The sequence below is a fragment of the Solea senegalensis genome, linkage group LG12, assembly GCF_019176455.1.
Source record: "Solea senegalensis isolate Sse05_10M linkage group LG12, IFAPA_SoseM_1, whole genome shotgun sequence".
Lineage (NCBI taxonomy): Eukaryota > Metazoa > Chordata > Actinopteri > Pleuronectiformes > Soleidae > Solea > Solea senegalensis.
Genome location: NC_058032.1, coordinates 11,001,414 through 11,019,638, shown reverse-complemented (window position 1 = coordinate 11,019,638; position 18,225 = coordinate 11,001,414). Strand labels below are relative to the sequence as shown.

Below are 18,225 nucleotides of genomic sequence, written 5' to 3'. Positions count from 1 at the left end.
ACAGCAACAGGAGAGAGCTCGGGTAAAGACAGGAGGGAAAGAAAATATTTTTACTTTATTTCCAGCAGTGACACTTCTAGGCAGTTCGGTATCATATGTTTTGTTGAAGTGTTCCCCCTCGTGCTTGACATTTCTGGGTTAGATGGTTGCCATGTTTCAAATAAATTCACATTAAAATGTCTCTGCAGGAATTATCCTTCTTACTCTCGATGAACAATCTCATCTGTTTTTCTTTTTTGTTTGTTTTTTTTACTGGTCCCGAGCAAGCCACTGCAGGTAAAATGGAGGAGGAGCACAGCACTGTATTGGGGTGGAAGAAATGTCACATTTGATTGAATCCCTTTAATTATCAGCATGTATTAAAATTGTTCTTCAATGAGAGCACAATGGAGTGAGAGAGAACATCTGGTGCCTTATTATTTATTTTACTAATCATTTTAATTATGGCTGGAATCAATCATGAATGACCTTTAGCAACATTCGAAAAAAACAGTTTTGTCCAAAGGAGAAAAAAAGAAAAACAAAGCTTTAAAGCTAGTCAAGATATTTAATATTTAGTACTTCTACTAGTACAACGACAGTTGAAATATTGTAAATGACATACACAGTGATAATAATGTAGAATACTAAAATACCTTTACTGATTGTTGCAGATGATGTGTATTTTTGGGGAGTTGAATGTCATCAATCAGCATTAACCATCAGCTCTGAGCTATTGACTGAAGATTCACCACGGCAGAATCTCCTCTGACTCTAAAATGAAAGGTAGCAGAGGCTGCGGCGGCAGCAACATGAGGCAGAGACACTCAGTTGATTGGCACCTCATTGAGTCTGGCAGGGGAGCCTTTGATTACACTGGCTGTCAATATCACATAATTGTTTTTTTCTTACATACATGGTGAACTCTGTTGTGTTGCAGCAGGATCTACCATTTAATTTGCCTGTGTGACATCATTTTTAGCTATTTTGTGGGAGATGATTGTATCTCTCTTTAGTAAAACCTATTATCGCAATCAACTCATTCTTATTTCGAGCTACTATTGTAAAGACTGGGACGTTTTTGTACCCACTGAACCCAGTGACATTAACCCTCTCTGTGACACTGTGACCAAAGTCACTGGTCAGACTACAAACTGGCGCCCCCTGCCATCTCCTGTGTCCACTGCCACCCAACACACACACACACACACACAGTGGTTTCCAGAAACACACGTTTAAGTAACTCCTCAGACAAACAAATGCTAGTTTTCCATGAAAAAGTGAAACATAAATAAAATGTCAGAAAGTCCTGCTGACGCCAAGGAGACTTACTCATTAATAAATGAGTAATAAATCATCATATAGCGTGGTATTCAACAGTGAAATTTAGAATAGAAGTATGGACATTTCACTCTCTCTTTTTCTTTAACTATTATTATAGAATTATTAGGTATGTTCATTTGTACAGTGAAGTAAGGCACCCATGTGCGGATATTTTATTTTTCTTTAGGCATATATCGTAAACATATAATTGTGTCCAAAGCACGTGCATGTGATATGTTGGGTTGCAGGACGAGGACAGCTTGGATTGTCAATCACCCAAAGAGAACTCGAGCTAACTCATTTGCTTCACCATGTGTTTGTCACTCGTTACTTTTGTGCTCCCACTGGTCAGTGTCACTGACATGACAACACATGCCGTGGAAGGCAGAACGTAAAATCAGAAATGCCAGACTTTCTTTCGGGAGATCTGGAGGGGTTCCCAGATCCATCACTGATTGTCATTCGTTATGACACACTGAACAATATAAAACGATCAATTCTCCGGCCAATGGGTGCCAGCACCTGTTGGATTGGGCTATAACCATGCTTAAAACATGCATTCTGGCCTCGACTAAACTACTATACCTAGTATGTCTTCATAAAATCGGGGGTATTAAGATTCACAACCCATACTAGACAAGTTGGATTAGCTGCAAACGGCTGTAAATCTGCCCTCCACAGCTACCAGAGAAGCCATTGTGTCTTGAAGCTTAAACTGGGCTGTTTTCAATCATCACAGTAAGTGTTTCACTGGAACATATATATACATATGCCTAGAGTACACATATGAATATATATATACAGTATATAAAGGCCACTTTTGTTTCAACAAGAGTGAACTCAGCATGTATTCGCTGATATCAAGCTAAAATGTTGTTTAAATTTCTTCCTAAATGGCACCTGTAAGTGTCAAAGAAACTCTTTAGGGCTGATGGCCCAACCCTGTGTTCTAGCAAAAGGTCACTGCCGAAGACAAGATTGAATTGAAATTTAAACTGTCGTCCTGATAGTTTGAAATAATTAGCAATATGTCACATTGGAGAGAGAGAGAGGACAAGTCAGGGGACAGAAAACTGAAAAATGGACATCATGCTGAGATAAAAATGGCAGACTGATGACAAGTCGTCTTTTCTTGTGAATTCAACGTCAGTCTGACTGACTGGACACGACTGGATGTTACACATGAAACTCAAACAAGGAATGCATTTTGTAATAACCGTGTAACGATGTGATCGAGTGCAAAATAAGACTCTCATAAGGCCAGTGACTGTTGGAAGCTGGCAGATGAACGAATATGAATGCATGACTTCCAAAACCATCTACTCTGCCGCATTGTCCTCCCACCCATAAAACAAACTGCCATTAATCAGCTCTGAAAAGCCATAAGAAGTCACTTCTGCCAAGCTCAACATATCTCCACCAGTGAATAAAGGAGTGTTGCTGTCTGTACTCGTGGTCATGCATGGGCAAATACACACCAACATGTAATTTAAAGTAAAGAACCAAACACCCAACTAATAAATGTATATAAAAAAAGAGAAAATACATGATACATGGTCACACCATGTGTATTTTTGTTTATTCAAAATACTGAGGTGTGCAGTGTGCACATAGTCTACTGTAAGTATTGTGTCATTACAGTCTGTACAACCTTATTTGGGGACATGACAAACAAAAAAGTAGCTTAAATAGCCCATAATATGAGCCAGAACTGCTGTGAGTGGTGGAGTATGGGGTTGTCAATCTCCCACGTTAGTTTACAGCGCAGCAGTGAATGACATCGAGGTACAAAACTGCTGTGCATGGAACAAAGTGACACCATGTAGTGTCATAGTGATCACAACTTTGAAAGCCGATGGAAATCAAACAGAGAAGTGAAGTTAACAGCGAGTCGACTTCTACAAAGAACCTGTCAAGAACGAAAGCGATATAAATGCATTATAAAAATAAATTAGCGACATTAAGTTATTCACCTCGCGTTGAATTAACTCCCTGTCTGATCTCAACACATCCAGGCAAATTGAACTAAGCACCATGCAGTGTTATTATGATGTCATTGTGTGTTTTTTTTTTTATATATATACATATATATATGTATATATATATTACAGTATTTACAAAATACAGGACAAGAAAGAAAATCATCTTAATATAATACAAATTTAAAAAAACAATATTCTATATTCTATTCATGGTAAATAGGACATTATCATAGCGATGAATATTGGTGCCAGAGCAGATCTGTTTCTCTCACACTGTGTGTGCATGTGCACATGGTTTGAAATAAACTGCAGCAATTAAACAGTGATGTCATCACAGCAGCGGTGGTGGGCATGATGAGCCTCCCACAATTCTTCCAACGCCCAAGTATGTTAGCGACGTTCAGGGCACGTCCTGACTCACCACGCCGTCCTGAGGCTCTACTGAGACATGTCAACTTTAGAGCTAATGCTACATGCCAGGACATACTGACATACCCTTGCCTGGTGTTAGTCATGTTAGAGGAGAACAAAACATCTGACACTCGGAGGATGGCACCTCAGGACAAAGAATATACGCAAAGTGTCCGCAGGGCCCGACAGGCACAACAAAATCAAAGACACGGGGTGTTAATATCTGATAGTTAGTGCTCTAGGCTAAACAGTGTAAAAGACATTGAGGTCAATGGGTTGCCAGCAGTCTCTGGAGCAAAAAAAAAGTTGCATGGCTATTTTCACTGCCTCGTCCTCTGCGGACTGTTGGAGCCACTGGAGCGTTCGCTTCATCATCACAGGCAGAACACAATCAGTGAACCTACTTTTTGTTTTCACCCTTTTTATTTTATTATAATAAAAATAAAAAAAAATCCCCCCATTGAGACTGTTTGGCAGCCAAAGAGGAGCTGTTAGACGTGACATCCAAGAAATGAAAGCGGTGGTCCAGACACTGACACAGATCTCAGCTCCAAACAGTTCCATCATGGAGTGATTTGTGCATTTGGATGAAATCTAAAACTAAACACGTATGCGATTCACAGCATGAGATAATCTTACAGTTAATGAAATATGGTCATTACATTAAGGTATAAGTTCAAAGTTTCATACATTTAACACTACATATCATCAATTAATTGTGTGTACGTGGGAGTACGGGTTGTTCGAATGTAGCAGCCTTATACATATTTTGTTTGATAGTGAACCTGTAATGACTGATTTCATTCAGTGGGAGTGCTGATAAAAAATAAAAATAAACAAAAAAGCTGTACACAAATGAGGCCTGAACTGAAATCAATACAGCTTCACATTTGACCATGAGTTGGAATATTACACGATGTTTTTCTTTACCGATTTTTACACAGTTTTATTTTATGTTTCAGACGTACTCTGCCTCTCTGTGTGCCGCTATCTGTCGCTCTCTCTCTGGCAAATGTTAGCTGACAATGCTGGCACTCAACATACACCCCGAATAAAGTGCATTGTGACAGAAACATGAACACAAACCACTGAGTACCATGGTGATTTTAGTGAGAACATATCTGTCAACCAGGGGCCTGGAGGAGTAAAAGGGATACATCTGAACTCTCAGTGATATAGGTGTTTGCGTGGAGGAGTGTGACAGTCATCGAATAGTAAAAGTAAAACTGTGATTTATTGAATGTGCCATTTGTGTCTGCTTTTATTTCAGCCATTATTCCTTTGCTTTAAAGAACACGGTGACGCGGGTGAATTAAATGTGTTAAGCAGGAACAGGTCTTTCTCTGAAAGCCTTACCCTTTTCATCATAACCCCTTTTTAGACATTCAGTCGACTTATCACGGCATATAAATAGGACAGAATTCATTATTCAGGGGAGGTTTCAGGAAAAAAATTAATAGTTGTCCCTGGAGGAGTGTCTGTGTTGCTTCGGAAAAGGAAAACCTTTAAAGTGCACATGCACAGGGGGATCAGGGGGAGGCTGTCCCTCATATTAAACACCTCACCCTGCTATTCTACACACTGCTATTTCAATTATATATGAAAATATTTCTTTGCAGTTGTGACTGTATAATATCTGTTCATGTCCTCAAAATCTTGGAAAGTGAAGAAGGAAAAGAAAAGAGGACATAAGTCATAAAATACTTTTTTTATTTTTTGAGGACTATCAAGTGGGACTTAACGCCGGGACTTGAGCTGTACATATGTCAAAAGGGAGTTCTCACTGCACAGTAAACATTTAGAGAAGTAACAAAACGTGTATGAGCATGTCCTCTTCTCAGCTCATTCACATTAGATCGTTCAATTTCCACCATGCCCAGGTCACTCATGCTCTAAAAACTACGCTGCTGCTGGTGCTGAGTGGTTTTCAGCCTGCCAGTTATCTAAAAGATGGGCTTCGTGACGCTTTTGTATCCACTTCCTATCTACCGGTCCGTGGAGGCAATAACCATAATGTATGGCTAAGGGAAAACAGAGCTAATCATCAATGCCTGCAAGATATATAGCATATGCAGTGGCACCTTGTTTATTACCCCCTCCTCTCCTCCTGCTCAATCCATCGGCGGTACAGACAGGCTGCCAGATCTGAGATCTTCTTCAGTGTTAATGCAATTCATCCTTGTTTTCCATTATAACTGGGTGCAATGGGTCAATGTGATGAATTTGCTTGTTACACGACACATGATGCAACAACATGGTGCCTGGTGTACAGTTCGCCTCTGTGTTTTTTGTTTTTTTTTTTCTCCATCATGTGGCCTCATTTCTTATTAGCTATTTTCTAAAACCGCTCCAGACAGCAACCTTTTTGAAATAGTTGATGACTTCCTCATGCTCCGCACTGGCGTTTAAAGTCACTATAAAAGCGACTTTGTGAGCGTTAGGAGTGTCATTAGCATTGCTAAATCAAAGTCACTTCCCCCAAATGTTCAAATGGTATTGCTGGAACATGTCTGTGTAGATTCTCATTAATCCAGGGCATCGTTAGTTCACACTGAAGAAGCCTTTTGGATGAGACATGAAATGTCTTCTGGAACAAACCTTGTCTTCTCCACTGTTTAAACCCTTTTTTTTAAAATATTTCCACTTTGACTTCATTCCACATTCTGTATGGACATTTTAATTTGTCCACGTGCAAAGACTTTTGAAAGTAATGTCATAAGTATGCATTCACGTGTGCTTCATTGTCAGTCACAGCACACACCTACAGCACTTCTATAGCGTCATACGGCGCAAGCACAGACTCACGGGGCAGGGAGTGTGTAGTCGTTGTGTGTGTGTTGTGATTGCACATCTACTGTACGTGCCTTGTGTTTCTACCCCCCATAGAAACCCTGTGCCTCCCCCTCTGTATGTCATCATGGTGATGAGCACTGATTGCAGATTGTTATGTGTTTTCACCACTCGTCTCTGTGGCCCATGCTGGGTATTTGGCCAGGCCTGATTGTGTTGATGGTGACACCCGCAACTTGTCCTCGGGTAGGGAGGCTCAATAGTAGTCCAGATATAATGAAGGAGATGTAATCAACCAATGTCACACACGAGAAAAAAAAGTCAAGTGTCGGGAAGAAAGCTGTTTCTGTGTTCTGCCGTCCCACCTGCCTTCTGTGTATAGAAAATCCCATATTTGTTGTTGTTGATGTTGTGGCTAGAACATTTTATGCAGAGGATAACATTTGAGGCGCTTTCCTTTCCAGGGAGGAAGAGTTAGTTGGAAATAAAGGAATTTACATCAAATTAACTTGGTACATTATGTTGCTGTTGTACATTCTCTGTGGAGAAATTGGTACTTCAAACTACAACATACTTTTAATCAATGGCAACAAAAAGACAGAGGCCAGCGCTTGGCACCGGGCTGTTCAAGAGACCCTTTCTCTCTTTGTACACTTTGTCCTCTCTCTGTGCTTTGTTATTTGTTTTGGTGTTCTAATCTCAGCCAAGTCAATAATATTCTTTGTTGTCTGAAATTGTGTGTTGAGAACAAAAAGGTCTTCTCCTTTTGTTGAAAGTACCTGTCTGTGACTTTTCACTCGCTCTCAGACTCCCAGATAAAGTAATCATTAGATGTTGTTTTCTGCCTGCAATTACTTTCAGTTACAATGGGTCAAACAGTAGGAAAGCAAAGGGGGGCAAGAGCAGTCAAGGCTAGATGGATTACAGGCGATGAACTGTATAGGTCCCACAAGTGCTGATAAATACGTATGTGGCTCAGAGACTCACAGTTGTCAGCAGTGTCTCAGTAAATGCATCAAAAGTAATTAGTCTAGAGTATATATGGACAACCTCACTCCCCTCTTATCTGCATCACATTGTCTCTTTTAAAGCAGGGCCATATATTACATCTGGCACTGTTTGTTTAAAAAAGTAAGAAAGAGGAGAAAGGGCGCTGCCATTTCTTACATCTCACTTTTTATTGCTGCTTTGAAATTTATGTTTGGTGACCCAATCAAACAATGATCATTAGTGTAATTAATGACCATTCACTGACTGTTCTCAGGAGATGTGGGCACTCACGCGAATGCTCACAGGATCAACACAAGCTGCGTAGATATAGTGCTAAAGGTACGATCAAATGTTTTTTGTTTTTTTTTAATAAATTCTGCAACAGGTGTTGACAGACTGTCAACCATGGAAGAACTCCTTGTAGGTTTTAATGCATGTCAACCTCCTTCATGGCACAGCTGACCTCTGTGGCATAGCTGATCTCTTATACCTCTGAAAGGCCCGCTGAGGTTTTTATTGCTAAAATTGAACATTTACTTCATCCTCCGCACCCTTGTCAGCAGTGACAGTAACAGCTCTTATTGCGTTCGCAGAGGATTATAGTAGAGTATATCTGCCTCTCATAAAAGTAAAGAAAACCAAACAGCATTTAAGTCTGATGGGCAGAGAAAAGTTGGTTTTCAGAGCGAGGTCACAGATGTTATCGCCGAGCCATCAGTTACTCGTTGGCTTGTTCAGTGAATGTATATGCAGGACTTATTATGGTGGCGTCTAATATTCATCTCCTCAGCCTCTCTTTCTTCACCGTGGCAATATCTCAAACAGAACATTAAACCGTCCAAGTGCACGTCACATGAATATGATAGAAGAACGGTGAAATGTATCATGGATGAAAGCAACAGCATTTCTCCTTCCAGTGCAACAACCAAGGAGTTGCCAGTTATAGCTATAGCAGCTATAATAGTGCTATTATTATTAATGGCCATTGTTCTGCTTACTCAGATTGTACACATGGTGCACGTAAAGTCTGAATGAAGTCGTAAAATCTTGGTAATTATCAACCCATTTATTTCAAATGAGATTTGATTGGTTTAAAATATTGTTATCTTTTATTTATATATATATATATACAGACCCAGAGGCATATGTTAATGCATGACTTTTTGTATCCCTCTCTCAGAGTGCTCTCATCTACTATCATACAAAAACATGTAAATTATTATAATAACAATAATAACATGTTTGAACGCATCACAGACGTAGCTATTTTTACTAACTTGTTTTTTTCAACTCTTGATGAAAGGCAAAGTCTTTATTTTAAGCTTCTCAAACATGTGAATATTTTTTTCTTGGCAACATGGAATGATGTGTGACTACGGGGAAACAAAGTGTTGCAGGGTGACAGACAGACCTCAGAAAGTAAAGCGACAAAAAAAAAAAGAGAGTATAAATAGTATATATAGTCTATAGGATCACAGTGTCAAAGTAAATGTTTAACAACTGATTTCAACAGTGGTGCTGTCATATAGGCTTCAGCTGGAAATTGCAAATACCAGGATTTTTGGCTCAAAAAAATTAAAAGATGGTAAATATTGTAGTGATTAACACTGTATAATGAGTCCGGAGCCTAGTCCACCTTCCTGGTGGCTGTTTGAGGAATTTATTGTCCTGGATGCATGCAATTATCCTTTTAATTGGCAATAATGAGTTGTGCATGCTGAAATAATGAGCTGAATCGTGATATGTGTGCTGAAATTAATGTGAGGCTCATCAAGATGAAACTAGCTCTGTCAGTAAATATCATCCACTGTCATGTTAAATATCTCACGATCGCACTGAACCCCCACCGCCACCCCACCCCCAATCGGCCATCTAACGTGCTGTGTGTGTGTGTGTGTCAGACACTGAATTTGCATTAGCTGATTTCATGCCCATCAGAAAAGGAAAATAATAAAGATCGCAAGCGGAGCAGTATAATAAGAAGCAAAATAATAATAACCGCATATACACTAAAGCGATATTCACCTCTGGAAATGCAGGTGCATTGCACACGGGGGTGATTGTTTTAAAATAGAACATGAATTAGTTTTCTCTGTTCGGCACTGAAAAGGACATCATTATTGATGAACTGCTGCAACCCTTTACTTATTGGAATATTTTAAAAGGAGTTTAAAAATGAGTCGGGCAACTATACACAACTCCCATTGTATGCTCTCGCTTGCAGCAACAAAAAGTGAAACTAAAACTCTTCGACGTCTAAACTCGCCAGGGTTATTGAATTGAATTGGAAAATATCACAAGCATCGGAGTTCTGTTTGACCCACTCCTTCTTATCTAAATGGAAAATTGGTGAGGATTGCCGTGCATATTCAGGTGTTCAGTGAATATGCAAGCTGTAATGTTTGACTGCATAAATGGAAGGTCAGCTGTAGGTGGATGCTGTGGCGTTCGATCAGTGGCTGGCCAAAGGATGTGTTGATGTTGCAGAACAGGACCGCTGTAGGCTACCACTGTTGCTGACCTTGTGTTTGACCGTGGGTTCGACTGGAATTTTTAGAAATGAGACACAGCAGGCTGTCTCGAAACACACAACAAGACCACGGATAATACGATAATAATCAGTCAAATATTTGGAGACGACATGAGTCCGTCATTTGGGATGACTCCAGCTGATCTTGTTGTAGATTGTCAGACATTTATACAGAGCAACTAAACAGGTATCACGGCTTCCATGTGAAAGGCTTCGTCACTGCTCAATGGAGATGAATCATTTCAAACGACGCCCGATTGTTTGCCATTATCCCCTCATGTCATGTCAAGAAGCGAATGTAGAAAAGAATGTTTGGAGATCTGTGGCATCAGTTATATGCAATTCCTCCCAAAAGCTCTGCAGGATACTATTATTTCCCCTGAAAACAAAAGAAAAGTGGCATCACAAGCAGGCTGCAGCATATCTCCAGCTGACGAAAGCAGCCGGAGCTGTCTGCGACATCACTCACGCTGTGCATCCACCCTGCTAAACCTGACACCACCTTCGCAAACTACCCCACTGGAATATCATTTTTTGGGATGTGAAATATCGCATGCAAAATTGAGAGGAACGGAGGCTTGTTGACACAGAGAACTGCTGTTACTTCAAGTTGTGTACAGAGCCATGGGCGTTTCATTTGTAAGATATAGGATGTGTAAAGTTGAGGAGACGATAAGGAGTCTGCGTGTGCGTCTGTTTGCGTTGGGAGCACTGGTTTGTGCGTGCTTGGTGAACAAAATCTTTACGTTAATAGCATCATTGCATCAATGTCAATAGTCTGAAAAGCACCACCAACAGCAGAAAACACTCACAGAGAGATTGAGTCAGGGAGCAGCTGAGACTAGGTTTGGCCCTATTGTGCTAGCTCAGAGGAGAGCGTAGCATCAATTTTTTCCCATAATGAAGTTAGTGACCCTCTGAAAGGTGACACATTTACCACCCAGGGGATTTATACACTCCCGCACCAAGGCTCCAGTTCAATATGGAGAGCGCAGATTTGACTCAAGGTGGGCACTCCAAATATATCCTTACAATTTATACCAGGCAATGGCTTCACAGACACTGCTCTCCTAATTGAAGTTGATGCACAGAAATACAAACATAAATGAGTGCTCTGGGCCGTTACACGACAATCTGGGGAAAGTTTTGGAGAGGCTTCACTGGTACATGGAGTAAAAAAAGGGTATATCCATTTTCATTTTTCAGAATGCCATAGAACAATTAACACAATGGCAAGAAGATGTGACGTCTGTGGAATAGAAATAAATGTGGTAAGGAAAGTCATCCCAGTGTACTGCGTCTATGGCAGCTTAATTATTGATAGCATTCTTACTTATGCAAATATACTAAATAATTTCTCCATGACAGCTTGGAGCTGAGGCCTAGAGGAGTGATGTTTGAGTCAGGCGCCGCTCTTTTCTTTGCATGACCAAGGAAACATAACACCGCAGGCTCCTGGTTGCCTTGGTGCATACCGTTTTACATTCTAATTATCTGGCTTGACAAGCATATTGCTGAAACTCAATGCGGAGGCCTCAACCCAGAGTCATTCCACATGTGATGTCAGTGCCTTGATAATGAGATAAGATAGTTGGAGTGTTTAGCCTTGCACAGTCGCATCTTCCGTTCAGTTCTCAGTATTTCCATCTGCTCCATGCGTGCAGTTTCAATGCTGGCACAATTAATTATGCATATTCATTATTTCTAAATATGCTAAAGATGCTCACAGGATCCTGTGATGTTTTTTTTTTTTTTTTGCCCTGTTCCCAGTATTCAAGTTTTCTTTTACTGGATTGCAGAAGATCAAAGGGATTTAAGGTGTGCCACACTGACCGTGATTAAAATAAACAATGCTTTCTTAAGATGTTCATTAAATATTTAATGCACTTAAGTCAATCTGAGACACAAACAGCGAGACATTTTTTTTTTCTTCCTCTAATTAAGCTACGGGGAGTTCATCACATATTGTAGGTAAACAGACAGAGTCACGGGAATACCAATGGAAATTAAATGCTCTGCTGGTGTTTTTCTCATTACAAGATGAAATGAAACATTTATCACTGACTTTCATTTCTCTAAAAGGCTGACATTTTGCGGGTCAAAAACTAATAAGACGACAACTATCTCCTGTCTAAATAATGATTCATGAGTTAATTTGGTGCATTCACAACACGCCAGTAAAATCATTTCAGCTGCGATCTATATGTTCTGACCTGCTAGATTGACTATGTTGTTTTCTTCTTTTTCTACTTTTTATTTATAGCCATTGAGGTGAACCTGCAGAAAGCCTTGGCTGAGGCCTCTGAGACCTGCACCCAGGAGTGTCTGATACTGGGCCACTCAGACAGCTGCTGGATGCCTCCAGCTTTGGCCCAGTTCCAGGGTCCTGGCAGTAACAACCCCACCTCTATCCCTACTGCCACCTCCATCACAGGCACCCATTCCTCTTTTGGCTTCCACCAGAGTTGTGACCAGGGAGCCAAAGCTTACATGGGCAGCATGGGGGTCATGGATGGCCGCCATACCCTGGGCAGGTCAGTGCCTAGAAAAGATGAAATGGACAAAGGGATCAACCGACCACAGTTCTACAACACCCTGGACAGACACAGTAAGAAGGAAGATCCTGTCAAGGTCATCCCCCTTGCGAGCTTTTCCTGCCCTGGTCAGCATACGACCACTGGGGGCAGCAGCTCTTTCTTACATGAGCACCAGTTGTAAGCATCAGATATTCACGGGTCTGTCTTACGCGACTCCACCCTCCTGGAGGCATTTTTTTTTTGTCAGTGACTTATGATCAGTCTGTAAAGTACCGGCTCAGTTTCACTAATGAAGGCATCTGAGAATGGCTTTGATCACGATGTCATACTGTCTGGGATCAGTCTGAAAGCTTTAGCACTTGACAGGAAATGTAAGTCTTAGCTGACCTATGTAACATAGATAAAAAGGTAGTTCTATACCAAAGTAGTTCTGTCACGGAAAATAAAAGATCCTTGTTGCTTTCAGTTTGCCTATGTTTGCTTAGTGACAAAGAAAGAAAGATGTATGCTTTAAATTCCTTGGGCCGAGCTTAGTGGAAATGTGCCCTAAAAACTATTTTCTCGCAGAAACAAATAAAAAGTATTTTATGATGAGTGTGCTAAACTGAGCTAAATGTTAATTATGAGCTATGGATGGTGCTTCTGTTCAAGTTCTAGTGAAGTATTGCTCTGTAAAAGACACAGCAAAACCTCCTTTGGTGGTAAGAGATGTTTCTTTTTTCTCCGCTCAACATGTTTCAGAAGTCTATTTTGGTCAGGGGACTGCAGAAGGATAACAAAAAAAAAAAAAAAAGTCTACAAAGCATAACTAGGCCAACGTTAAACAGCACCGGTAGACTTGTGTATTCTACATTTTCACCACGGACAAGTACACACAATATAGCAGTAAATAAAACACAGATCCCACAACATACTCACATACATACATGGCAGAATGTTTTCCATATGGTGGTTGCTTCATCTCTGCTGTTTTTTTAAAAGAAAATGTTCACTCCGAGTGTTATCCCAGTAGCTTAGCCTTAAGCACAGACAGATGTGCTTTGGAAATGTATCCTTTTGTTTTCTTCCCTTTGTTTCTATTTCTCAGATTTTTATGCTCAGAAACTCATGCACAGTAACAGCCATGGAGCCAATTATGAAATTCTCAGTCTAATTACTTTGATGTGTGATCTCAGTAGCGACCCTCGTTGTGGTTATGCAGTGTGGAATGATTCTCTTGGCTAGCCAGAAACACGTGTAGAGGTAATGAAAAGGTGACAAGCACTTCATCACAGCTTCATAGCAGCTTATTACAGTCCCCTTCTTCCCATCATAACAACACCTATGCTCTTGCTATTAATTAATATTTTGTGTTTTCACAAAGCTCAAAGCTTCGATTATCAGTTTTTATGCCCGTGTTGACACCAGTATAATAGAAATGCATGATTTCTTTCTTTTTTTTGCAAGGTCCTAACTGAATTATTGATGTTAAAAAGATTCTTGCAGTTAGAAAAACAATACTGGCATTATTTGAAAGGACTTTTCTGCAGGCTGCTCCCACCCAATGTTTTTATATACACACTCCATCTCTGTCTGCGTGCGTAAGTTGTGCTGATGATGATAACTACTTCAGAATAACTGCTGTAACAGATTGGGTGTAGTATAATCTATTGCTACAGCAATAAGTGACTGATACATTTGTCTCTCCAGTAACATCCAAGCCAGGTGTCTACATCATCAGGTATATGATTCAAGTGATTTATTTTCGTGTACCGTCTTGCAAATTCGGGACAGGACTGAATCTATAATGCAACGTGGCGTTCTCAAGGGAAGGTGCGAGGTAAATTGTGTCTGCATGCTCTTAGCTACTACACCTATTCTCTCTGATACTGTAGGGTCAGGACTCCCGTCTAAAATGATCACAGGAGCAGTGTCTCAAGGACAAAGGAAGGGGCAAATCATTTAAACAACTCATCCTATAAATTTAAGAAATTATCCCTGTTTGGGAATCCAATTTCAGCTCTTTTTTTTCTGTTGTTCTCTGTGTCACTTTATAGGATAAATACAGTATGTATCATGGAATGGAACAAATAATGCATATTTAATCAAAAGAAGCACATATCAAAGGGAACACGCGTCATGATGTCACAGAAAACTGGCATTTTATCAAAAAGCCAACATCCTTGAAGTCCTTTAATTTCTGGTTTTAATAAACGTAAAAATGTTATAGAAACTAATTTACCAAGAGAAACACGTACATCATATACTGATGGAGTGTATGTAAATATGACACAGGAAATGGTGTCCTTCCTTATACCACACACAGAGAGAGAACCCCTGTGAAATAAGAAGGGGATAAACACAGTGTCACACTCCTCTAAATTATGGTTATTTGAAATAATTTATCCAATCACGTGTACAATAAGCACAAATGACATATATGTAACTCACTGTGTTTTAATGTACTCTGCCTACAATAATCCATATGTACTGTGACGTTACAGCTCGGCTACATCAATTAGAAAAAAAAGTCCTTGAGGGAATAACACAGTAACGGCATGAATGTATGTCTTTTGATAATTTTGTTGATTGTTAACATGTTTTTTTTTATCACATGCCCTTTGAATTGTAAGTGCAGTGGTGTTTAAATTATTAAATATATGTGTTAAACAATTAACATTTCAAATGTTCCTTATTCTGCTTTTGTTAAGTTTTGGGGTTTTTTTTTGTTTGTTTGTTTTGTTTTTGTTTTTAATCATTCACAAAACATAAAAGTGAAAATTGTATGAGTGCTCACTGGTTTTCCCTTGATATGATTCGGGTGGCAATGCTATTGTTTTCTCTCAATTCCCTCTCCCCTGATGATGAATAGAAAACACACTATACCTAACACTAAGAATGAATTGTTTTATTTGCTGAACCTTTCTATTCAGATGTGTGTCATGCTAACCCATGTTATGGCTGCATGAACTGTTTGGACTAGCACAAGGCCTTTTTGACACTTGCCTATGTAGCCCATGCGTCCATCATTCAATTCAGTGTCAATATTGATGTTTACTACTCTACCTGTTTGTCTGTCTTATGGAGCAAATCAAATGTTACACGATGTAAACACTTCAATCTTTGTGAACTGTGCATACCACTTTTGCATCCACGTACACACAAAAGCAGTATATATACTGGCACGAAAACTGGATTCAAAATTGTATGTATCTGTACCCCGAGTAATAATGGTTAAAAACTGGAAAGTCAAACAGTAAAGATGAAGGGCAACTGGTTAATTATTGGAAATCATTATGCTGATAAAAAAAAAAAAGGAAAATGGGAAAGCATATAAAAAAGTGACGAGATGACAATCTCCGTTGTAATGTAAATGATACATATGCATAATATTGATGCGAGTGGATTTGAATGTGTTTAAATGGTGTTGGTGTGTGTATGTGTCAGGGGGAGTTTGTGTCTCCTTGCATGTGTGTGTGTGTGTGTGTGTGTGTGTGTGTGTATGCGTGCACATATGTGTATACTGGCATGCACCTTGCCAGAAACTTTTATCTACACAGATGTATCTTGTACAGAAAAAAAAACAAAACAATTTCAAAATATGATATAAGACTTAAGTATATGCTTGTACATTAGTCATCAGTGTGTCAGGTCGAGTTTGCTTTGAGAAGGCTTCAGTGCTTGCCAGTCAGTTAAAGCTATACTGTCTGTGTTGTCATGCCTTTGTAAGATATTCCATTTGGATCTATGAAAAAATAACTTCCATGTCGTGAAAATATTTTTTCTTGTCATTGAATTTTACTTGAGTCATTAAATATTGAGTCCTCAATGTATGCTTGTTCTTCTCATTAATGTTTTGGTTCAATTTCATTGTTTTCTTAAAGTCTAGGGCATACCATCAGTATGACATACACATAAAGTACCAGGATGTACATTCACAAAGACAAAGTCTCTTCAAAAGTAACTTGATTAAGGATGTTTTCTGATTCTTATCAGCGAGATAACAATAGCAATACTTGTTTTCTGCTGCTAGTAAATTACTGTAACTGTACAGTGAAATGTTTAATTGTGCACATACAAACACACAAAGAAGTGTCAGTAATGCAAAGTAATCTACGTGCTCACACTGCAATACCAGGAATTTGCTAGTTGCTGGTATTTCAAAACCTCACACAAGTCCACTATTTAGAATCTGTCTAACTTTGTTTTTCATCCCCACAAACTAATAGAAATGGCAAAGGATAGAATATTTAGCTGCCAAATGCTAAATGATCATAAGCAATGGCAAATTTGTCAGAGTCAACAGAGCACAGGAAACACCCGCTGAAACCAAACACAATGCTGTCCAAGTCCCTGATGAATAAGAAAGGACTAAAACTAATAACTAATGAGCTAGTTTGAATTAATTCGGTTGAGAGTCCAGGGGTGATAATTTCCTGTGGGCTCACCTACATCAGCTCATATGCTATTAGTCATTTGATTCATGATTGGCAGTATATGTTCCCATTTCTGCCCTCCATCTCACGCAGATATTAAAAGTAAGCACTGGATTATAGTGAACATGGCATTAACTCAAATTTAATACCACAATTTAAACACTGTGCTATAAATGCATATTTTTCATAAATCAAACCCTCAAACTATTTATGTGTGGGTAGCTGTGAAGTTTATGCAGTCAGTTAAATTACTGATTGGGCATTTAAAATTTAGAGTGTGGCATGTTGACAGAGTAAGGGGCACTCTGAAGATCTGCTTAAGAAGGGCAAAGCACGTCAGGATCGACTCCCACAGTTTTGATCTTGTCCAAAAATACAGATCAATGTATTTTGTGCCGCTCAAAACGACACCTTTGGTTGAGTTTAGACTCACTTTGCATCATCAGTTATAAACAGCTCTCCGGTGATACCCTCAGGCTCTCCACTACACCCTTGGCTAGTTGGCCTCATGAAGAAGAAAGCAAATATGTCTTTTTATTTTATTTTATTTTTTGTTTTATCATAGCAATAGCTTGTAATAAATCTGGTATGTGTACCTTTATCCATCCATCCATGAGAGGATGAGACATCTCAAAGGTAAAGTCTGCCACAGCTACAACAATCCCCCTGAGCTATGTATCCTACCTGAGGGCCTTTTGACTTAATGCTCTTCCCCCTGTTCTCTTATGAATACATACAATCCCTCAGTGAGGACAACTAAGGCATACACTGTGGTGCAAGGGTTGATGTTCACAACAACAAGACATGACAGGCTCTCTCAGCCCTGACTCCTAACTTGTGCAACACAAAGAGCCATGTCCTGCACCTCATAACATGCTAAACATCTAACTGGACGGTGTCATTGTGCTGCATCTTCAGCATATGTTCAGTCCCAAGCCTCCTCAAGAGAACTGGCTGCGACGTGTCCCATTAGTTTTCTATGGTAATTGGATAATAATGAGTCACTGTCTGTGGCGAGGATGTCCGCACTGTCAAAACACATGCACGCTCAACCACACCAGTCTTCCTTTCCAGTAATTGCTGCATATTTGAACAGTAAGGATTTTGTGATTTAACAGCGCACTTAGTGCCCTCCCACCTCCACCCCAAACACACACACACACACACACACACACACAAACACCATCTGCTCACAAGCCAACTTATTGTTAGCCTACTTAGTTCTCAAGGTGTCATCTGTTGAAGTGTCAGGAGAACATATCGAGATT

General features: G+C 39.7%; 1 protein-coding gene across 1 annotated transcript in view; it reads left to right on the top strand.

Annotated features, from left to right (window-relative positions):
• Positions 1 to 15,979, top strand: part of LOC122778777 (protocadherin-9-like) — a 44,006-nt gene extending 28,027 nt beyond the window's left edge. The window contains exon 3 of the mRNA XM_044040876.1: positions 12,269 to 15,979. Within this exon, the coding sequence (XP_043896811.1) occupies positions 12,269 to 12,723 (455 nt within the window). The 3' untranslated portion in view covers positions 12,724 to 15,979. The remainder of the gene's footprint in view (positions 1 to 12,268) is intronic.
• The last annotated feature ends 2,246 nt before the right edge of the window (positions 15,980 to 18,225 follow it).